Below are 24,256 nucleotides of genomic sequence, written 5' to 3' on the forward strand. Positions count from 1 at the left end.
CATGTCATCTCAAGGTGTTTTTTTTTCTCCTTCTAATCTGTGACAGGCAGTCAGCAGGACTAGTAGATGCTGAGTTGAAGGCCGTGCTGTCCATTGAAAGGCAATCAAAGCACAAGATATCCATTGTTAGCTGGCCCCACAGATGAAAAGCAATGTTACAATGTAAAAATAATTCCCCTTTGTATTCCCAAAGGAACGGCAGACCCACATACCAATCTCTACCTATTCCAGGGGTCGTAGTGCTGTTCCAGCCATAGTAAGTAAGGGACTGGTGCTTCCATTTCAGGGAAATCCCCATAGTGCATGCTGCATAAGTCCATACTTCCCCAACCAGCAGGATTGTTGCACCCCCTTGACCTTCCCAAAAATTAATTTTTGAAAAGGCAGTACAGAAAGTGTGTGTGTGGAGGGGTGAACTTCCCCTGGGTGAAACCATATGTGGGCACCCATCTCATGACCCCTAAGATCCATTGCAGTCATGTGCTGTCTTGTAACTTGCGGTTTACGTACCCCAAAAAACCTCCCATGGCAGAGGAAATTGTATGTAGCAGGTACTGCAAATTTGCTCCATCTTCCCTAGGTGATCACAAATGATATCAGTCTCCTGAGGGTAACAGAGGTAGAAAGTGAGGATTTACTGCAAGGCCTGATCCTGCTATGCTGTGTTCCACAATGATGCCTGCACAATTAATAAGTGAGTGGCAGGGGAGAGTGTCCTATTGTGGTGGGAAAAATAAGGCTGCTCTCCCCAGAAACCTTCTGCAAAGGATCACAGAGTACCTAAATGAAAGTTTCCTGGAGATATCCATGGAGGATTCTCGGAGCATCCCTGTGCACAAAAACATTCTTTTCTGTGGGGAACCCCTTGCTCAGGTGAACTAATGATGAGGAAGCCCATCCCCACCACCAAACTCAGTTGTTTTTTTCACTATGACAAGAAGCTGGACTGGGGAGATAACCATAGAAATGAGATTTGCAGCACATACTCACCAGATGTGCCTTCCCTGGCATCTTGGTCACTCGCACTGCCCTGCGTCCGGCTGGGCTGTTCTGGGGTTACGAACAGCTCCTGGCTTTCAGGGAGAATGGATTCCCAGTTGCCTGGCTCCTGTTCTTGTTCTTCTCCTCCTCCACAGAGTCCTCCTCATTCATCCTGGATTCCCCTGAGGTATCTATGCTGCCTGGCGGTACAGTGGTGTGGTCACCGCCAAGAATTGCATGCAGCTCCTCAGAAAAGTGGCATGTCTTTGGTGACGAGCCGTAATGACTGTTTGCCTCCCGAGTTTTCTGATACGCCTGTCTCAGCTCTTTAATTTTAACGCGGCACTGCTGCACGTCCCTCCTGTGCCCCTTTTCCAACATGCCGCACGATATCTTTTCATAAATATCTAAATTACTTTTGTTGGCTTGGAGCTGAGCCAGAAAAGACTCTTCGCCCCACAGACCAATGAGATCAGAGACCTCAGGTCGACTCCAGGCTGGAGCGCGTTTGGGGCATGCAGTCGCTATGATCAGTTCTGCTGGCAAGCTCTCTCCATGCTGTCAAAACAGGAAATGGGAATTCAAAATTTCCTGGGGCTTGAGGGGAGGGGCTGTTTCCTGTGCACGTGGCCGCAGTGCAGCAGAGTGCAAATGTGCAGAGCAGTCACAGCAGAGCATTGTGGGCTAACTCATGGAGCCAATTACATCGAATTATACTGCACTCCGCCTACACTGCTGCTCATTTGATCCAAACAATTTGATTTCAGCACTAAGCCACTTGCAAAGGTGGTTTTATTAAGTTGAATTTTCCCCCAATTTAAGTCAACGGAACTGGTCAGCCAGTGAAGACACATACATTATATGGTCGACAGAAGCCACATTCCGTCAACCTACCTTTGCAGTGTAGACCAGGCCCCAGTGTATGTGCGAAGGGAGATGGAAGTTGGTAGAAATTGTCATGAGACGTAAGATTTCAGTAGCCGAATACACTGCAGCCTTAATTAAGCCAGAGGCCATACCAGAGTAGGAACTGGCTGAAAAGAAAGAATGACAAGGGTGGACAGGGAACATGCTGATTAAGTGTCTCCTTCAGCAGCTCCAAATGGAAGAGTTCTTATACACACCAAGTGTGACGTAAAGCTGTCCCAACCTGACAGATACTCCAGAGGAGGAGGTAGTAGTGACATAACCTACCCTTGGTCAGGGAGAAAATTCTCTGGGACATAGTGCACTTGGTAGGATATAATTTACAACTTTCTGTGGACAGCTTTTCTGAATCAGATTTGTAGGACATTATTTGGCATTGATTCCATAGGATGAATTTTGATCACACCAAAGAAAGAGCTATGCTCCAAAAATGTTTTCTAAGAAACGGAGAAACCATTTCTTTTCAACATACATACTACTTATCCAGATTGCTGGTGTAATACACACCAAGGCTCCCTTGTTAGTTGGCGTGTATAATTGGTGGGCCCAGGAGTGTTGGGGACGTACACACTACAGCCCTGCTTGGGTTGAAACAGGTGAACTCCTGTTGGTCTCTCCTGCCCCCTCCAGGGGCAGGGAGGGATAAGTGGCTTGGCTTTAACAGTATCTAACCTCCAAGCCTGGTCTTTCTCTCCCCTCCACCCACCTGCTCCTGCTGCTATTCAATTATTGGGATTAGGGCAGACCATCTGATTGGCTCCCACCTGCAGAGACAGGAAGGAGAGATTGTTTCTGCTCTCTGCCATTTGGCTTTCATTCCAGCTCCACCCTGTCCCACCCACATTTAGTACACTGGTTCTCTTGGGAAGCCAAGTGCTAGGCTGATTGCCACATTTTAACTGGGTTTGGATGGGTTTTGCTATATGGCAAATTGAGAAATGACTGTCACCTTCCATCCAGCACCAGACTTCTGGTTTAGAGACTTACAGTTTTTTTTTTTTCACAATTTTGGTGGGTTCTAGTGCAATTGGTGTCTTAAGAAATGGTTTGATGTGAGTTCCCTGTAACCCAATGGGCTGCTTGGACACAGGCCCTGAGCACAGCTTTACATGGTGGGGGGGGGGGAGTATGCCTCCATGTCTTGCACAGTGTGGGGCTCATCTCATTTCTCTGGTGTCACGAGGGCAATGGGTTGGGACTCTAGCTTCTTGCATGTTCCCCAAGCAGGCCTAGGGGTGCAGAGGGAACATTGTTTCATACCCATCCTCAGGTGTGTAGAACCCGTTGGTGCCCAGTTCAATTGTGCCCTGTAACGGCCCTGACAGGTAGTTTGGGGAGGGGGTCTTTCTTGGCTAATCATTTAATGAAGTTGCAGCCTCTGCATTTAACCATGGGTGTCTCATTGGGTCCCTGTCTGCAACAAATAGAATTTTACCCTGAGCCTTTAGATCTATTGTTATTGCTTGGCTGAAATAACCCAAAATGATATTTCCTTTGGGTAACTGGTATGTAATCTTATGCTTGCAAGATGACTTTTGCAATAGCAACACAGGCTAGAAATAAATGATAGAGAATTATACCTTACAGTGAAATATATAATACATTATTAAATCAAGAAAGAAAAGATAACAACCAAATCCTATGCTCCCACATTTCAATCCAATGGCAATAAAAAGTTAGCAGGGCTGACATCTTCCCTGAAGAACTGGTTATTGTACTGAAACACTGGGAATTACACCTCAGCATTATTTTCTGTCTCTTCAATTATTATTAACAATCACTGCATTTCTTTTGTGGTCTGTGGACATTCAAGGTATTTCCCTCCATACCTCCTTATGAACTTCAGGTTTTGGTTCTATAGACACCTCTGAAAGCAATTCTTCCAGCAATTATGTTGCAGCATTACAGAAACTGATTAGCTCATGCTATCATGTATGTTCATTTTGGAAGTTTTTCTTCTGAACTGTTGTCACTGCATGGGGTGACTGGATGCACCCATGAGAAAGAAGGTACTATAAACTATATGAAGAAATATAGTAAGAAATACCAGAAAGCGGGCTTTTCCGTTTTAGGCTCTCTCAGTCTGAAGTGTTGATATCCAACCATCACAATTGTCACTAAAACATTTTCCATGTCTACGGGATCTATATCAGTCTCCAAAATTCCATTTTAGAGTGACTACTTCTGGGAATGATAGCAGTAGAAATTATGACAACCCCTGTGCTGAGACAAAACAGGTTTGGAAAATACCCAGCTTATTCATAAACTTTCAGTCATCTTTGTGCTCAGAGGTATCCAGTCCAGGATGAACCAGTAGCTAAGGCAGTAATAAAGCAAGATTTGATTATATCAGCTACTAAATAAAGACTTCTAATTTAGCAAAGCCTTTTATAAATTCCTTTTTTATGGAACATGTCATTATTGAAGCTGTTACTAATGGCATGCCATGTATACAAATGTATCTTTGCTTCTTTTGTACCTGTTACCATAGCTACCAGGCAACTAAAAATACAAACCATTTTTATAACATTTTCTTCTTTTTAATTTGTTTTTGTTGTTTTTATATAAAATATAAACACATAAAGAAACAAAACGTATATAAATTCATGCACAAGATGGGAATACTATATAAATAACAAAATTCAGTGTTCATTTTTTGTAAAACCCGGGAAAAAAACAAAAGCAAACAAACCAAAACCAACCAACAAACCAAAACCCTGAACTTGTAGAGATAATCAATTGTTGAAGTGACCAAATAGATAACTGAGAACATAACCTATGAATATTGGGGACTAATATATACTAAACTGCAAAAGTATGCAATAGTTTCATGTGTGACCAGACATCCTCATATTTTTTCCAAGTATTTCCGTTAGACAGAGTCATTTTTTCCATTAATGCAGTAGTAGAGAGCTCATTAAGCAAGTCTATGTATGAGGGAGGAACTGCAGATTTCCATTTTTTCAAAGTAACTCTTTTGGCCACTAAAATATTTACTGCAATTCATTTCTTAATGTTAATTGGTAATGCCAACTCCTCCAGCAGCTCTAAAATACACACTCTTGGAGAAGGTAAAAATAGCAACACAAAGTTTTTGAGATGAATATGGTGTTCCAGAACACACTCATTTTTTGATAGGTTGGTATAGGGTTGTTTGCATCTTCCGCATTCACTGTGTGTTGCCAACCTAGCCTTAACCAAATGTTCTGGAGTCTAGTAATACCTGTTTTATTATCTTGTTGAGGAAGAATCACAAGCATAAAAACTTGAAGTATATTTGATATTAAGCAGGATATCCTCTCAGGTTTCTGTTGTGATAGTAAGGTTAAGTTCTTTTTCTCATTTTAATTTGGGACTGAGATTGGGAGGGTAATGCAAAGCATTTAGCCACCTATAAGTAATTTCTACCAAGTTAATTTTGTTTCCACGTTTTTTAACATGTTCTTCCAGAAGTGAGAGAGTTGAAACAGACCAATTGTTCCCTATCCTTGAATAAATACTTGAGCATAGCTGCTGAATGAAGGAACTGTGAGACAGCGGTAGCTGATACTTGTTGCACATGTAATTGAAGGAGACCACTCTATCATCTTGTATTATATCTTTAATTTTTGTTAATCCTTTTTCTATTCAAATTCTCTTAAGCATGGAGTTGGCCTTGATCCTGAGGTAGGGGTTATCCCATTGTATTATGAGAAAAGAATTAGTAAAATTGGATGCTATAAGCATCTTTATGCATTGGAGGCTGTCCCAAATAGCTGCAAAGACTGGATTTTTCCTTAAGTGTGAGGGTAGCCTCAAAGTATAAAAAAGGAGAGAGGGAACCAATTGGTATAGCTATGTTTTTTTCAATCTCAAACCAGGCCGGTGTTTATACAGAGCTACTGGAGGAGAACCTCCTTACAACAGGATGCATTTCAAATGCTAGATAATATAGTTACAAATCTGGCAACACCATACTTCCAGTTGCCCAGGATTTTTTAAGGGTCTTGTGTGACAAGGGGGGCTGTTTTTTATTCCATATAAATTGCATGATAAGCCTATTTATTTGAGCAAAGAACAAGGGAGAGACTTTGAAAGGCAATAGGCTAATGATGTAAGTCATTCTTGGGCAGATATTCATTTTGGCTATTTCTATTCTCCCCATTAAGGATAGAGGGAGGAGATGGCACCTAACAGCCTGGGAAATGTTTTAAATATATTGTCCTCTTTTTACAGAAAGAATTTTGGGAATATTAGGTGAAATGTTAACACCTAAATAAGTTATTTCCTTGGCTATTTTAAATGGAAAATACTGTAACTGAGAAGGATCTAGTCTTTTGGGTATATCCATTGCTTGTGATTTATTCCAGTTAATGCAAAAACCAGAACTCTTTTGAAAAATATCAACTGCATTCAATAATGATGGGATTGATGAGGATGGATTCTTTAACATTACAAAAATATCATCAGAATATAAACTGATTTTTTATTCTTTCCTACTTATAGTCACACCTTTAACGGCTGTGTGCTGATGTGTGTACATTATTAGTGGTTCAAGAGTGGAATTAAAAAGGAGGGACAAGAGGGGACAGCCCTGTCATGTCCCTCTTACTAGTTGAAATGTGGGAGAAATAATTCCATTAGTTGATACTGAAGCAAGGGGAGAGCTGTATAATACACTGACCAAGTTCAGGAATATTGGTCCAAATCCAATTATTTTAGGACAACGATTAGGGCTATTCAACCCTATCAAAGGCTTTTCTCTGCATCTAGAGTGAAGGTCATGGAGGGAACATCTGACATACGAGCTTGCTGGATCAAGTGAGCGATTTTTCTGGTATTATCAGCAGCAAATTTTCCTTTAATGAAACCAAACTGATGTGTATGTATAATTGATGGGATTATGGTGTTCAGTTGTCTCACTAAATTTTTTTCAATTATTTGGCACTCTATGTTCAATAGAAATATGGAGCAGAAGTTGTCACCATTGTAGCCATCTTTGTTCTTCTTTAATATTAAAGTAATTAAAGCAAGTCTCATCCCATGAGATATGGTTCCTTCTTGGAATGTTTCAGTGAAGACCTTGAAAGAATAGAAGATAGCTAATTACAAAATATGTTGTAGAAATCTGCCTAAAGGCCATCCATCCCACGGACATTGCTGGAATATATATTTTTATAGCCTGTTTGATCTCTTGTGTTGTGATAGCTTTGTCCATAAACAACACTTGTTCTGAAGTTAGGGTATTAAAAAGTAGGCCTTCAATTAAATGATCAGATTTATTAGAGTCAAATTGGTTGTCTGATTTATATAAAGTTTTATAGAATTGCTTAAATTGCTTATTTATATCAATTGCTTCAAGGATGGCACTCCTGTCTTCTTGTAATAAGGAAAAAATGTTGTTGTTGGCTAGTTCCATCTTAATTTTTCTGCTTTATATCCCCATTCTTGATATCTTTGTTTGACGCTATTGAGTGCGTCATGGTTATCCATGGTTGGATAAGCATTCATTATATTTATATTTGGCATTGATTACAGATTGTAGATTTTCATTATTCCGGTCAGTCTTAGGCTTTCAATGAAACATCTATTTTATTTTTCAGAAAGTCTAGTAACTTGATTCTCTCTATCTTTTTTTGGGAGGCATACTTTATGCTTTCACCCCTTACAGTAGCTTTCAGAGCTTCCCAAAAGATGGTATCTGAGGTAACCAAGTGCTTATTTTCTTGTATGAAATTAGAGATGACTGAATCAACTGTGGAACAAAACTTTGGATCTTTTAGTAGCAGAGTGTTCAGCTGTCACTTAGAACATTTTAATGATATGTAACCAGCAACTATGGTAAGTATAATTGAAGCATGATCTGAAATTAATATATTATCAATAGCTTCTTCTAGGCATGCTGGAATCAGTTCTGAAGACATAAGAAAAAAGTCAATTCTGAAGTAAGATGAATGTACTATAGAGAAATATGTATAGTCAAGCTCCTTGAGGTGTCAGTCTCCAGATATCTTTTGAATCAAATTCATTCATTAATAATGAAAGTTGGCCTATTGTGACTGTTTGCCAGAGAGATTGGTTTTTGCTTTGTTAATTTTAGAAAAATTGCTTCCAGGAGCCAGTTTTCTTGATTAAAATACCAGTTTTTTAGATAACAAACCAAAAGCTGCAAAAGGAAAACAAATCCACATAACTGCCATAAGTAACACTGATCTAGAAAGCAGGGAGTAACTTTCTCTTCCCCGGCCAGCTCTTTAAGGAACTGGTCATTTCAGCCAACACCTTGACCATGATCTCATTGTGATCTGATGAGACTCCTCCACATCACATAGTATATGTTTTAGAACTTTTATTGCACAGCTGACTAATTATAACCAAGGGTTGAAGTATTCCACTGAATCCTAATCTGAGTGGAGCTGCCATTGATGAACTATATGAAAAAAAGATTTCTGAAAATCTTTAACCTTTCCTGTCACTGATGTCTTTAACCAACGACGTAGTCTTAAATTTCATGTTCTACTTGACATGACACTTGCCTGGTTTATGCTGAGTTTACCTCCTGACATTTAAAAACACTTTGTACATTTTAGTTTTTAGGAAGATTTCTGAACTAGAATAATTTAAGACCAATCATCAGTGTGATCATGAAGAAACAACTGACCACTCTCCTGTATCATAACTGCACATCTCCAAATGCAGATTTTACATATCTATCCTATCTATTTATTTTAGAAATAACCTGCTTAGGTACTTTTTGGAAATCCCACTAGGTGCCTTTAAATAATAAAAAAAAATTCCTTTGAAAATCTGTCCCTGAATACTTCTGGGTCCTTATAATTAAAAAAAAATAGGCCTAAATATTAGGGAAACATTGTATATAAATTGTTGAAGAAATATTCTCCAAAATGTGCTTCTATAAAAGTTTAATGAAACTGATTTTTGAAACATTAATATTATAATCAAATATGTTCTCAACTAGACACAATTCCATGTGAGTATTGAAAAGTCTGTATTCCAATTTTCAAGATTAGGGACCCTTGGCAAACAGGTGTGAGGCAACTCATGTATTTAAAACCAGTTGGCAATAATGTTTTTTTTCCTTTCAAGGAATCAAAGTCAGATTGAAGGTTAAAAGTAAAGTTTAGTGTAAATGAAGCAGCCAAATATTAGAGGCTAACAGAACACTTTGGATCATAATTAAGACAAAGCAAATTAAAGCTGCTTTTATCTGCCTAGTGACATTTTGGACAAGCAGTAAATGGAGGTAGATAATTGCTATGTCACCTTGTCACGAGACTGTGCATAACTATTTACAACGAAGACATAACACAAACGAACAGAGGTGGGCCAAAATCAGCACCCCAGATACAAAGACCCTCAAACTTTGGATAGGGATCCAAATTTTGCAAGTTCAGGGCCATTCTTACAAGCACAGATTTGTTGTTATGGAATGTGCAAGGCAACAATTGCTCTACTCCTTTCAAAATGTCTACAAAAAATATCTCCTCTGACAGCAGATTTAGATTGGTTTCATTCCACTGATTGCTGTGGAGTGACTCATTTTTACCATTAGAGAGGAGATTTGAAATCAGCCATAACTATATATTGCAGGCTTATCAGCAAAACATTTGAGCTACAGGTGACCATCACCAAAAATACCATTTCTTCACAAGTTTATCCTATGTATCTTCACTCCAAATAAAAAATTGAGTATCATAACTTTCTTATCATCCAAGGTTTCTCTGTCAAATGAGCTAGAGAGGGGACAACATTTAATCTATAGTTCATGCTGGTTTTTTCATACCCTATGAAGTGAGGTCAAAGCATCATATCATCCCTCAGGTTAAACTGCTAAAGCTGAAACTGAATTTGCTATTTCCTCCATGCAATGAAACTTTAAGGATAGCATGCAGTCTTGATAAGAAATTGCCAATAAATAGTGTATCTGGCCAATAAGTTTCTAAAGAAAGTTTTTCTTTCTGTTGCTTATATTTGAAATCCTTTCTTAGAAAGTTTTTTTTTACAGTATAATTTCTCCCTGCATATTTTATCATTTTACACTGGAAAAGATTGATACTTTTCTCCCACTGTGTTGTATATTCAGGTAAAATGAATACAGCTGTTCAGCAAGGGTGGCTTGTCAGACAAAATTAATCTTTGTACACAAACATAATTGATCTTATATTAGAAAGAGGTATGACATGATAGGAGAAGAGGTTTTCTATGACAGTTAAGCACCCAACGCCTATGGAAAGTCAATGAGAATTGGAAGCCTGAGTCCCCTTTGTGCCTTCTACAAAATCTCTCCCAGGAATATTTTAACAGTTCTAGCAAAGTCGGCAGAGGAAGCCTGTTGATCCAGCATAAACAGTGCCAGAGTCATGTTCTTGTTCTGCAAATAGTCCCACTAATTTAAGGTATTGCTCACCATGAGGTTATCAGAATCTGACTGAAAGAGGTTATTTCCCCCAGCTGATCATAACATAGTTATGATGCAGATCATATGCTTGGGGGCAGGCAGAATGAGTGTGTCTCTTTAAAGATGAAAAAATGGCCTGTCTCGTGAGTTAAAATGTTAAATTATTGCTTCACACCTTATTTTAAATTACTTTTTACAAAAATATGACAGGATCTTGATTCCAACACTATGTTTTTTGCATACATACACTTCTTCCATGGGGGTGTCAGTGAGATTTCTGCCCATGTAGGGAGAGAAAGGAATAAATCCATCAAGTGCATGCAAGACCTGAATTTTACCCTTAATTTGTTGCTTTTTTGTAAAATGCCTGTATATCCTTATGATAAAATGGGTATAACTGCAAAGTGCTGAATATCTCTGCAATATCTCAGTTTGGAAGAGACCTTAATTGAAATGCTGATTTTATTAATGCAGAAATTGTGCAATTAAGATATAAATCAAAACAGATTCTTCCTTGCAAAAGTGTATTATCTGTATTAATGGCAACTCTTAAGCTCCAGAACCTGAAGTTTAACGCACAATGTTGGAAAATACACTGTAATCCATAATGATGATAGCCACACTGTGATCCCAGGCAAGTAAGTTAACTTTCCATTGTAGTAATGGGAATAAAAAGAGACCGAGATCTCCAATGTGTCAGACTTCCCAGTATCATATCTTTTCAACAGTTGTTCATATGACAAAACCTGAATCTCAATGACACATCCAAGGCTAAACCATAAAAGTACACTGTCCCGAGCTTGCATTGGAAGGAGACAAGGATTTCTCTGTGTATTTAAGACATTTTTCTCCCTGCCTACTTAATGGGGGAAGAATAACTAGATTCATATCACAGTTTCTTCTATTGCCTTCACAAGAACCTTATTGCCTTATGCCTCTACACAGAGTAGACTTGTTCTTTCACAGGTTTGGTTTTCTCAGGCAAAAAAGCGCATGGACAGTTTCACACCATCAACATTTTTGAGAATAAATGCCAACCAAGTAGAATGCTTATTCCTTTTTTTTTCCTCTTCCTTTTTTCCCTATTTTTAAATGTTTCAGATGAGTAGAAAACATAGCGCAGCCACTCAACTGTGTAGTTGTTACAGAATGAGAACTTATTTTTAGCCTGGGTACACAGGATGCAGTTTTAAACTCTTAGTAAAAAGCTGAGAGTTGGAAGGGGGTAGATAAGAGTATAGGGAAGTCAAACAAGTAATGAGAACTCATAAGGCTGTCAGCTCCTCCATGCAGATATGTCTACTGCCTAGTCATAGAGAAGAAAGTTATATGGATACATTATTTTCAAGTGTCAACCCAGTTTAGGAATTATTTGACATCCAGTTGGCCATGCTGGTTCACAGTGCTCACATGTACCAAATGCAGCCCTCCAAATACAACATGTATGGGCCTTCGGGGTTGGAGAATCAAGTTTCTTCATTAAGAGAGAAACCTAGCCCTCTCCTCCATTACTACAAAGGTCCCATGATAGCAAAACCAGTGAGCGATTCTGCTGCACTGAAGGGAAAGGAGGATGTGGTTCTGGACTAAGTGAGTGGTCTGAGGGTTTGCATCCCTCTTGCATAGCGTATAGCCCAGCTTAGGTGACTCCCTACTTCGAAGTGCCCTAAGAGAATGTGTGGCTAGGACATACCAAGAGGGGAAGAGCGGAGCCAGTGGATCTGCTGCTGTGCGGAGCTGTGCTGCTGCTGAAAAGGGAGCACATTGGGCTTAGTAGGCTACTCCAGTTACTAGATGGGAGTAGGCTTCATGGAGCCCTTTTGCAGTCACTAGTTCACCTGAGCCTGATTTTCAGAGGGGCTGAACACTGGCAGCTCCCATCCATTTCAATTGGCATCATGGACACCCAGCATTTCTGAAAACCATGCTCAACATCACATGAACACACCTACTCCCAAGGGATACCACCCCTTGTCTCTCAGGCATACCGACAGGTCCCATTGGAGACACCAAGCATAAGAAAACAAACCCAGGACCCAACCCAGATGAGGAGAAGGGAGAAGCCACACTTAGCAGCAGACACCAGGGAGGAAGCTTGAGCCCCACCTTGGGGCAGGGGTACACAAACAAATGACAGAGGGGAAATATTGTTGTCAATAAAGAGACCAGAATAGCTGTATTTGAAAATACGTTGTGCATTAGTAACTGAATGAGAAGACTATGGATTTCGAGAACGTTTGCCTTAAATATGCTGAGCTCTGGATTGCCTATAGATACAATAAGACAGTTTTATTATGTTAAAATCAATATCAGCAACTAGGAGCCTGTTGATTTAACCTCTATTAATATGTCTGAGTGTGTGTGCTCTTTGAGTAAGAGACTGTACCTCATTTTATCTCTGTGTGTGGCTTAAAGCCATCTTCGCCCACTCACACCCCTCATCTACATAGGTGGCAGCAGGTAGAATGCTGGTGTGGGGTACATTTCCACACACTCCATGAGCAGGGAGACACTAGAAGGCCAATTGTAAATCTGAGTTACAATCAGTTTCCTGATCTGTTCGTGGAGCATGGTAACCACAGATTATCCCTACGTTAATAGGGAATCAAGTACTTATAGTTTCAGTATTAGAAAATGTATCTAGAACATATGTAATTTATAAATATTAAGAATGTGGTACATCTGCTTTCATCAGGTACGAGATAATGTATCCATTAAGTGCTGAATATAAATCTCAGATAACCACAAGGAGTGGCGTGGGGTGGACTGCAGCAGATGAGAATGGTAATGGAGCTGCCAGTTTATCTAGCCATTTTTCATACTTCTTTGTTGCTGTAAGAAAAAAGAACCAAATCCAGCAGCTTTTACTCAGGCAAAACTCCAATTAACTTCAAAGTGTCATTAATATTTTCTTTTGACTTCAATACAAGTTTTGCCTGAATACTCCCAACAAATTTTGCAGGATTTGTCCCCAGATTTGAAAGAGTTTGAATCCAACAAAATAAACAAATTGATGTCCAAATTGATTCTAGCGGGGAATCACCCTATCCCTTGTAATTATAGAGATGTTCCTGATTCTTGATACAATTGACTTTTTAAAAGGCTGACACCCTTAAAAGATAAATAATAAAGACAAAAATAGGAAGCTTACGTGATAAATTCTGTGAGGTTGCACCATTTTTTAGAGTCCACTTTCTTCATCATCTCTTCAAAGAATTTTCCACATGTGGGCAACTTTTCTAACATGAGCGATTCATTGCAAATGATCACTTGTTGATGTGCACCTAGAATAAGTCAGATAGTACTTTAAATCCCAAAACGTTGAAGATAGTAGAAACATAAATGCAGAATTATTTTCTGCACAACTCTTTGCACTTACAAGGCATAACCCTTTCTATTCAAGCATCTTAGAGGATTTTACAGACCTTGATGAAGTTAACTTCACACACCACCACTCTGGGTTGTTATTTATTCCATTTTGTAAATGAGGAAAATGTGCACAAAGAAATTTAGGACCAAATTCAGATCTGGTGTAAAATGGTGTAATTCCCACTGAAGTCAATGGGAGTTAGGAACCACTTATACTACAACTGAATTTAAAGCATTATGGATTGCCTCAGGTCATACAAGAAGTCTGTGCTAGAACCAGGAATCGAATCCAGGTGTTTTGACTACAAGTCCTATGCTTTATCCAAAAAATCCTTCTTACTTCATCAATACTGCAATAGATATTACAGTTACTATAGAAAATATTTTTATACACCAAACCTTTCATACTCTAGATATGTCAAACTATTTTACTAAGAAATAAGTTAGATCTACAGCGACCAGGCAGACAAAGGGCAGCAGTGACTATGCTCATGATAACTCACAAAACTCTGAGAATTAGAAACCTTTTTATTGAAAGGAAAAATTTTGTCCATGACACTTGGATTCGGATCTTGGAAAAGTACCATGAGCTCTGCCATTTCCAGCTGCTGCTAGGGCTGGATAGTAAACTCTCATCTGGGAGTACTACAATTGTAAATGGTGCAGCACACTCTCTTCCCCCACCCACTTGTGTAGAGCCACTGGCATAATTAAATACAACAAGCAATAAATAACTATTTAAGTGCTGTATCATCACTGAATGTGAGCCTGAATCTTGGTACGGGATTTGAACTCATGCATATCCTTCTGGGCTAGAGGTAGCCAACTGAGCCACATTGCCATATGTTGCATTATCATTAAGAGCCCAGCATAGAGGGACCTATCCTCTTCCGTTTACAATTTTATAGTATTTCTAAATCTTATTATTGAAGACAAAATGGAGTGATTGACCACATAGATTTGCTTCGGTTTGTACTGTAGATTAGGAAAGAATTTGGCAAGCTTTAACATATTAAACTAACTGTTTGGCTATAGCTATACATTAATATTTTTAATACCAGGAATGTTTGCACATCTCATTTACAAAGGACTTTAAAATCAATTGTCACCAATAAAAGAATGGGTGAATGCAGGTCTAGGGAGGGAGTAGAAGATCCTTCTCTTCCTGGGTCTGGCTTAGAGGGATTGTCTAGCATTAGTTGTCACTGACGTTATAAACACATAGCCATGCAAAAAAGAAAATAGTTAACCTGGACTCACACTTTTGACAATCCATAAAAAACCTTTGGGTCTACACTGTTCAGGAATGTAATCTGTAAATAGGCTATTATGTATTACAACATTTCCCCCCTGTGGAATCTCAGGAGTTTGAAATGCGAAGGACTTCAGAGCATTAGATAAGTCTCTGAGTGGAAACAGGTGTTTACTAACTTTCAAGATCGCAGAAGGCCTATAAAGCCTTATATTCCCAGAATGGGCTCCTTTCAGTGCTAGGAAGAACCTGCTGCCTTGCTCCTCAGAGAGATACATTCTCTATGGCTTCAGAGAACCTGCTTTCCTCTCTGGAAAAAAACCTTTTTACTGCTACTAAATCAAGAGCTTTAAGGTTGCCACTAGTTTGGATTTTTCGCATCTACAAGTTATTTCAATCACATTTGCTATAACAGCAGCAAATGTAAACAGTCTGAGCCTAGCACTAAGGATGTTTTACCTCCAAGTGCAGATGTTTTTTAAAAAAAACTTTATTACAATCTTAGAAACTGTGTCAGATGGGAACAATATTGAAGTCTTCAGTTATTGGGACTTTGATCATGGATCCATCTGTAACAGGATGTGTATAGTTTAGTGTCATCAGACTGAGGTAAACTGATTGATTTCAAGCTAAGGTGGGGCTGCACTTAATTAATAAAAGGAATCTCTTCACTGAGAATGAAAATTGTGTAACCCACTGGTGTTTGTTACAGATCCTCTGCTGTGCCCAATCCATAGACAATATGAGTTTGTTACAGTGACAGCTAGCAAATATTGGCTCTTTAGCTCAAGTTGTAGCAGCTCCTGTTTTTTTAGCTCTGGAGATTCCTGGTTCATTCCCAAGTGTGTCAGCCAAGACAGCAGCGTTACATTTGCTCACAGCACTGCATTGCTTTCCAAGCGCTTTCTAACAGCAAAAGCACTCTAGTTCCTATCCTGCTGCTTTCACCACCTTCGATGATCAGAGAGAGATTGCTAAGGCTAAGGCTTTGTCTGCATTAGAAAAATTCAAAGCCATAATTTATCATCGGGGTAGTTATTGTGAAAGCAGTAAAGTAGACAGATTTTAGAATGTTTACCGTCTTGTCTTATAATTCTGCTCTGATCAGGGTTACACAAAATTGTGGTAACAAATGCCTGAGTCCTGACTACACAAGTTTTTTCACTGTTCCAGCCATCTGTAGAGCAGCACTGGTGGTAAATTGTGCATCAGAATTTTGCAAAGGTAGATCAACATTAGACCTGCGCAAACTCACAAATAGATGTGACAACATGTCTCTGGCAATCTGAGGTCAGCAGCGATGCGTTCACTAAATCTGTGGGGTAGGAGAATGCTAGAGGCAAAGTATTCTAAATGGGGAGGGTCTAACTTCAAAGACAATTCATTTTTTGGTCTGATATAACCTAAGTTAGCTGACCTTCAGGGCACAATACAAAACCTACTTATTTACTCAGATTCCTAACTGGGCTGTGTGATCAAGTTCCATTTTTATTTTACATGGACTTGCATTTTTTGGTTGGCTTTATTCAGAGATTAAATATTTTTAAAGGTGTGATTTAAAGAAAAAGTGAATAGAGTCTGAGGAGCACATATCTTCTAAAACTAAAAGGACACACTCATGAAAGAATCTAATCACACAATAGTTCCAGTCTGATTCCCTGACCAAAGCTTTTTGATTCTTAAGCTTCTTGGACAAATCAGACTGCAAAAGAGCATTTTAAAGCTTTCCCATCACTATCTAGACTGGTTAAAGACTAGCACATGTTGACAAACCAGTAGATACAGTCCAAATTAAAAGCAAACTAATGGACAAAAGTGTCTAGAGTTGACTAGCTGAATCTACTTATGTTGTTGTTTTATGTATGTGCATATTTTTAAAGGGCTGTCATTAACAAAAAAGTAATATATGTTTGAGTTTTAGAACTTTAAAAAAGCTCACCTGTTAATCCAAGTGTCATTAGACCATTAACTAGAAAAAAAAGAAGAGACTGATTAGAATTTCTTGGTTTTATTCCAACGTGATGAAAATTTGTGTAGTATTAGATCTAATACATAAGTAATCTTGACCATAATTAATGATTCAACAGAATATTCCAAGTTACTACATGCCCTAAGTATTGTCATATGGATTTATTTTTATTAGAAGCAGGAGGGGAAGATTAACAGTTACTCAACATTTATTAAAAAAGAATCTCCTTTTATCTGTCTTTTAATCTACACAAATCACACAGGCTTTTTAAGGAACTAAGTGAGTAACTTCTTGCAAGTGGCTATGTTCTGCTCTCATTTACAGCCTGGGCAACACACTGAAGTCAATTGGGTTGCACAGTGTGGGAGGACAGAACATGGCCCAAATTGCATAGATACAAATTCTTTTTTGATACATGCCCAACCTCCCTGTCCATTCAATGAGAATTGCTGTGCACTCACATCTGACAAGAATTTAGCCCCTACAAAGGAATAAACTTTTCTTATGGTCAAGTGCAAACTTCTAATGAACAAGAATTTACTAGAATTCTGCAGAACAGGAATGCAAGTATCACGATGCTTTGATAGCACCCAGACATAAGGATGTGAGCTTCAACTATACAACTATTAGAGTGTATCTATTTTGTAGAAGCAGTACGTATTTTTCAAGCCTGGCAAAACATTCATTAGTAAATGTAGTGGATTCCCCACGAGGTTTATAAAATCTACATTTTAAAATGTACTCTATCAATTGCAGACAACTACGTATGAAATTAAGTAAACATTTTCTGGGGAAGATAAAACTACCCACTCCAAAGCAACCAAAGTTTTGATGTACAACCACAAGTTCACCCCTACATTTCCTGATTTCTTCTGGAAATCTTACTTTACACTTCTTTATAAACTTCTATCAAGGATCTCCAAGTACTTTGCAGTCATGAGTGAAGTAATCCTCACAATACCATTGATCTGAAGAGGTGTTGTAAAAGAAAAATAGCAGAAAAGGAAGACAGGAGAAAGTAGTAAGCAATAAGGAAACAAGTGTTCTTTTATTATCACACATTTAAAAATCATGTGCAGTAAGGCCTTGTTTTCACTACCAAAAATGGTGTGCTTTTACTGTGGGATGAGTAATGTGCATCCTGCTGTAAAATCTTAGTGGAGAAAAGGCACTGCAGTTTATATAATGATGTAGGTGAGGTCAACACTTTATGCCATCTCCCCACCCCATGGTTGGCAAGCCTATTTACTTCATAGTAAAACCACAGTGCCTTATTTCTACTAGGATTTTACAGCAGGGCAGCTAATGCACATCTTTCTGGCAATGAAGGCACAGCCTCAGAGTGAGTCCTATTCTCCGAGCTGCACCGTGACTTTTATTGCAGACACTGCACTCTGATCTTGTACACAGAATTCCTACAGATGTTGACATGAGTTTTACACGGAAATCTAGGGAAATATAGAAATTAACAGTGTGGATGCACAGGAGAAGAATTTTTGCCTTATAATCATGCAAATGAGGCTACAATCGCTGGTTTCTGGTGACAATGACAAATTACTCATGGTTCATTCTTATAATTTATGCTATCACTAGAATTCCTTCAGGGGAGTGTGATTTTGTTATGTACTGGCTTTTTCCCCCCCCCCCCTCAGTATTATTTGTACAGTACTTCAATTGTCTTATAAATTTAAAATAGCATTTGGACGATATAATGTCAATCTCTACTAAAGGTGGCCCAAAATACTTTTCAATAATGACCTTCATGCCTTTTGAAAGTTCATAAGAGAGAATGTTATTCTGATATTTCCCTCTTGCCTAAATATTTCTTCTGGAAGCTACAATTTCTGTCAAGACTCAATGATGTTAGAGAATTACAATATTTCCCAAAGGATGTGTGAAGTATCTCATGTTTAATCTGGCTTGCGTATGCAGTTCTTTTCTCAATAATGGTAGTATTGTTATAACCAGTATAGTGTGTTCTGTGGCTTATCTACACTAGCCTCCAAAATGTGTCTTGGGCACTCAAAAAAATTACTTTCTCTTCAATCCCATTTCTCATTATCTGAAGGACTGAAGCAATTTTATTTCCCTATCCTTTTGTTATCACAGAAGTTATAATATACTGCCATAACTTCTTATATTTATTCCACTTTAATACCCAAAAGATTCCAAAGCACTTGACAATTACTCATGCAAACATATTCTACACATAAGTGAACTTTAGAAACCAATGAGATCCTTTTATTCACTATTGATATGCAGCTATGTCTGGGCTGAAACCTAGCAATGTAATACTGCACAACAAAACTAGTGTAGGACTAGAGGTGAAGAATATTGTACTCAGTTGAAACTAAAGGGGGAGATCAGGTAGGCAGAATATAATTACCCATACTGGTATTTGGACAGGATAGGAAGGTTAATATCTCTACTCTTACAAAAAGTGCCAATGAATGTTTAATAATCACAAATGTCCAGGAAGACCTTTCTTTTCTCTTTCTTCTTAAAGACAGCAATCTCTCACCAATTATTTCCCCTTATCAGCATGCTGGGGTGAAGTTGGAGGTGAAAATGACACCTACTAAATTACTACTAAATTATTATCTGCCACCTCCTGAAGAACCCATGGCTTCCCTGGTGGTGTCCTATCCAAAGACTGGCATTACACTGCGTAGTTCGTAAAAACAATCAGGATTACAGTTTCAAGTGATATGGCTACAGGCCAAGAGTGATTTGTAAGACATAAGCCATGATAGAGTGTTATAAAATTCTATTGGTACCTCTCTATAATATATATCGGAGTGGCCAAACTTACTGACCTCAAAGCCACACGCAATAATCTTCAGAAGTTTGTGAATCGCAAGACACGCACAACCTTTACACATGCATTTTTGAAAAATATTACATTCCTGCTTGCTATATGACGGCTAATTACTACTAGAGCTTGAGGCCTTGTGAGTCTCCATCCTGGTCATAAGTCTTTGGCTGATATGCTGTCAAGGTAGTACAGAAGAGTTCAATCAAATGTTGATTTATAAGGACTGCACTATGTTTTGATTTGATCTGACGAACTTCATTGTGGAGTACGGCAATTCGCAGCAGCATGTTGTGCTGAAAATTGAAATGAGTTGCACACTAGTCCTTGAACTGAGGATACTTTGTTCCTTGCACTTGCTTCCAGAACTCAATTGTGGACTGTGATTTATGTATCATCTTTAGAGCCCGGTCCTCCTGGAGTTCCAATAGTTCCATTTCAATAAATGTTTCCATGGCCACAGTTTAGGGAATCAGACAGTTGTCATTAATCACATCAACCATGAATGGGTTTACAAGAAAGGCAAAGCAGGATCTCAATTTCTGCAAGTCTTCCAACCAGGCCCGAAAGTCAGCAAGCACTCCTTGTAATTTACCTTTGTATTCCTCGAGTTTGTGATCTTCTACTTGGATTTCAGGAACTGTGTCTACCCTATTCTTGATATGGGGACAATGGTTGAAGTCTTTCACACTATGTTACTTTGCAGAAACTTTAATTTGTTCTGGGAGCTGAAGACTGTCTGAGTAAGGTCAGAAATAATCTTATCCTTCCATTGGAGTGCCAAGTTGAGAGTTTGCAGATGCTGCATAATATCAGTGAAAAACATCAGACCCTGCATCCATTGCTCATCTTCCAGTTGTGGATAGGACTTTCCTTTTCTTCAAGGAAAGTATTGATAGGCTCCAACAGTTCCACAAACCTATTTAAGACATTGCTGGTTGATAACCACCTCACAAAACAGTAGAAAGAGACATCATTAGGTTTGTCTTCAAGATGCAGCTCTTTAATGAAATTTTTGAACTGTTGATGAGTCATCCCAGTTGAGCAGATGAAACCAACAATTTCTAGGACCTTTTTTGTAACATTTACATACTTGAAGTATCTGCCTGCGAGATGTTCATGACGGATGAGTCAGTAAACAGGGAGAAACTCCAGAAATTTGGGATCATTTTTCAAGAGTCCCATATGGCCTACCTTTTTCCCCACCATTGCACGTACTCCATTTGTTGCAACACTGACCAGCTTATCCAATGGTACATTGGCATTTGTCAATTCTTTGTGAAGTGCATTTTTTGTCAACACCAAGGATTTTTTTTTTTTAGCATCACTAAATCCAACATTTCTTCTTTCATAATTACATCCACAAAAACATAGTGAATAAATATTGCTAGTTGTGGTTTATCTTGTATATCTGTAGATTTATTGACAATGAAGCTGAATGCTAGAGAATTCTTTAGATCATTCTGCATCTTGCTTGCAAGATCAGCATTGATCTGGAAGATACACCTCTCTGTAGTGTGGTGTGAAATTAGAATTTGCTTTATTAGTCACTGAAGTTTTGTGTTACTGGGGTCTAAAATTGCAACCACTTTTGCAATATTCTTCTTAAAACATTCTCAACACAATATGGCACGAGCAATATTCCATGACATAACAGAACTAGCTTCAGTCATTGTGTCAGCTTCCTTACTGAATGCCAAAAATAGCGTCTGTTGACTGTTTAGGTGTAATTTTAATTGTTAGCTTGTTTTTTTCTTAATTCTGATTCAGGAGGGTATTTAGACAAAAAGTTATTGTGATTTGCTTTGTAGTGACATTTCAAGTTGCTTGCTTTGTAGTGAGTGAGTGATGCATTGCAGATAAGGCTTAACAGTGAATGCAAAATCTTCCTCCCATTTTGGTTTAAAGGTTTGGTTTTCTTCTTCATACTTTCATTTCTTACAATTTGAAGATGTCATTGTCATCCATAAAATTAACTCAAGGTAAACACTTAAACCTAAAACTATTCAAATACAACTTATGAACAGTAAACACAGCCTGTATTCTGTGGAATGCAGGAAGATTGTGAGCACAGAAGATCCACACAACACAATGCCTGAATACGGAAAGACACAACTTCCTGATATAATGTGCATGTGCAAGCTTCTCTTTCTATCAGTCTCACTCTCACATTATTGGGTTCACCAGGGCTTAAATTCTCTTCAAGTATTTCCTGGAGCCCCCCCCCCACCACCACCACCACTCCCATTATCTGACTACCAGACTGGAGGGGCGGATCTCAGGGCTTCTGCCCTATGGTGGGGTGGTGGGGCTAAGTGCCCCTGCCCTGCAGGTTCTCAGGACATTAGCCCCGCAGAAGGTGATGGATCTCAAAGCTTCAGCCCCACGGGAGGTCAGGACCCTGCTAGAAACACACTCTTAGGTGATGATTCTGAATTTATAGCTATATGTTGAGACCTATCGGTTAATCCATTTAATGTGTGCCACATTTAATATGTACTATATTCATTTTACAGAGACAAGTGGGTGAGGTAATATTTATATTGGACCAATTTCTGCTGATGAAAGAGACAAGTTGATGTAATATGCTTTGACTTCTGTAAGGTGTTTGATTTAATACTGCATGACATTTTGATTACAAAATTAGACTCAGACTCTAAGGTCAGTAGGGACCAATATGATCATCTGGTCTGAGCTCCTGCACAATGCAGGCCATAGAACCTCACCCACTCCTGTAATAAACCTCTAACCTATGACTGCATTATTAAAGTCTTCAAATCATGGTTTAAAGACTTAAAGGTAGAGAGAATCCACCAGCAAGTGACCCATGCCCCATGCTACAGAGGAAGGTGAAAAACCCCCAGAGCCTTTGCCAGTCTGCCCTCAGGAAAAATTCCTTCCCGACCCCAAATATGGCAATCAGTTAAATCCTGAGCATGTGGGCAAGACTCACCAGCCAGACATCCACGAAAGAATTCTCTGTAATAACTCAGAACCCACCCCATCAAACGTCCCATCATGGGCCATTAGCATATATATCACCAGTAGTCAAAGATCAGTCAATTGCCAAACTAGGATGTCCCATCATACCATCCCCTCCATAAATTTATCAAGCTCAGTTTTGAAGCCAGTTAGATTTTTTGCCCCACTGCTCCCCTTGGAAAGCTATTGCAGAACTTCACTCCTCTGATGGTTAGAAACATGCATCTAATTTCAAATCTAAACTTCCTGATGGCCAGTTTATATCCATTAGTTCTTGTGTCCACATTGGTGCTGAACTTAAATAACTCCTCTCCCTCCCTGGTATTTATCCCTCTGATGTATTTATAGAGAGCAATCATATCTCCCCTCAACCTTCTTTTGTTTAAACTAAACAAGCCAAGCTCTTTGAGTCTCCTCTCATAAGGCATGTTTTCCATTCCACAGTTCATCCTAGTAGCCCTTCTCTGCACCTGTTCCAGTTTGAATTCATGTTTCTTAAACATGGAAGGCCAGAACTGCACACAATATTCCAGATGAGGTCTCACCAGCACCTTGCATAACGGTACTAACATCTCGCTACCTCTACTAGAAATACCTCATCTGATGCATCCTAGGACTGCATTAGCTTTTTTCATGGCTACATCACATTGGCAGCTCATAGTCATCCTGTGATCAACCAATACGCCCAGGTCCTTCTCCTCCTGTCACTTCCAATTGATGCATCCCCAGCTTATAGCAAAAATTCTTGTTATTAGTCCCTAAATGCATGACCTTTCACTTTCCACTATTAAATTTCATCCTATTTATATTACTCCAGTTTACAAGGTCTTCCCGATCCTTCTCTGTATTGGCAATACCTCCCAACTTTGTGTCATCCACAAACTTTATTAGTACACTCCCACTTTTTATGCCAAGGTCAGTAATAAAAAGGTTAAATAAGATTGGTCCCAAGACCAATCCCTGAGGAACTCAACTAGTAACCTACTCCCAGCCTGACAGTTCACCTTTCAGTATGACCCGTTGTAGTCTCCCCTTTAACCAGTTCCTTATCCACCTTTCAATTTTCATATTAATCCCCATCTTTTCCAATTTAACTAATAATTCCCCATGTGGAACCGTATCAAATGCCTTACAGAAATCTAGATAAATTAGATCCACTGCATTCCCTTTGTCTAAAAAATCTTCTCTAAAAAGGAGATCAGGGTGGTTTGGCACGATCTACCTTTTGTAAAGCCATGTTGTATTTTGTCCCAATTACCATTAACCTCGATGTCCTTAACTACTTTCTCTTTCAAAATTTTTTCCAAGACCTTGCATGCTACTGAGGTCAGACTAATGGGCCTGTAGTTACCCAGATTTTTTTTTTTCCCTTTCTTAAAAATAGAAAATATGTTAGCAATTCTCCAGTCATATGGTACAGCCCCTGAGTTTATGGATTCATTAAAAATCCTTGCTAATGGACTTTCAATTTCATGTGCTAGTTCCTTTCATATTCTTGGATAGAGATTATCCGCCTCCCCCTGCCCCGATTTAGTCACATTAAACTGTTCAGGTTTGGCTTCTACC

General features: G+C 38.8%; 1 protein-coding gene across 1 annotated transcript in view; it reads right to left on the bottom strand.

Annotated features, from left to right (window-relative positions):
- Positions 1-24,256, bottom strand: part of RAMP3 (receptor activity modifying protein 3) — a 90,389-nt gene that overhangs the window by 42,896 nt on the left and 23,237 nt on the right. The window contains 2 exon segments of the mRNA XM_067550339.1: positions 13,458-13,590; positions 16,867-16,896. Of these exon segments, the coding sequence (XP_067406440.1) occupies positions 13,458-13,590; positions 16,867-16,896 (163 nt within the window).

This window comes from Emydura macquarii, unplaced genomic scaffold (genome assembly GCF_026122565.2).
Source record: "Emydura macquarii macquarii isolate MOO-44397 ecotype Brisbane River unplaced genomic scaffold, CSIRO-AGI_Emac_v2 contig_1263, whole genome shotgun sequence".
NCBI classification, from domain to species: domain Eukaryota; kingdom Metazoa; phylum Chordata; order Testudines; family Chelidae; genus Emydura; species Emydura macquarii.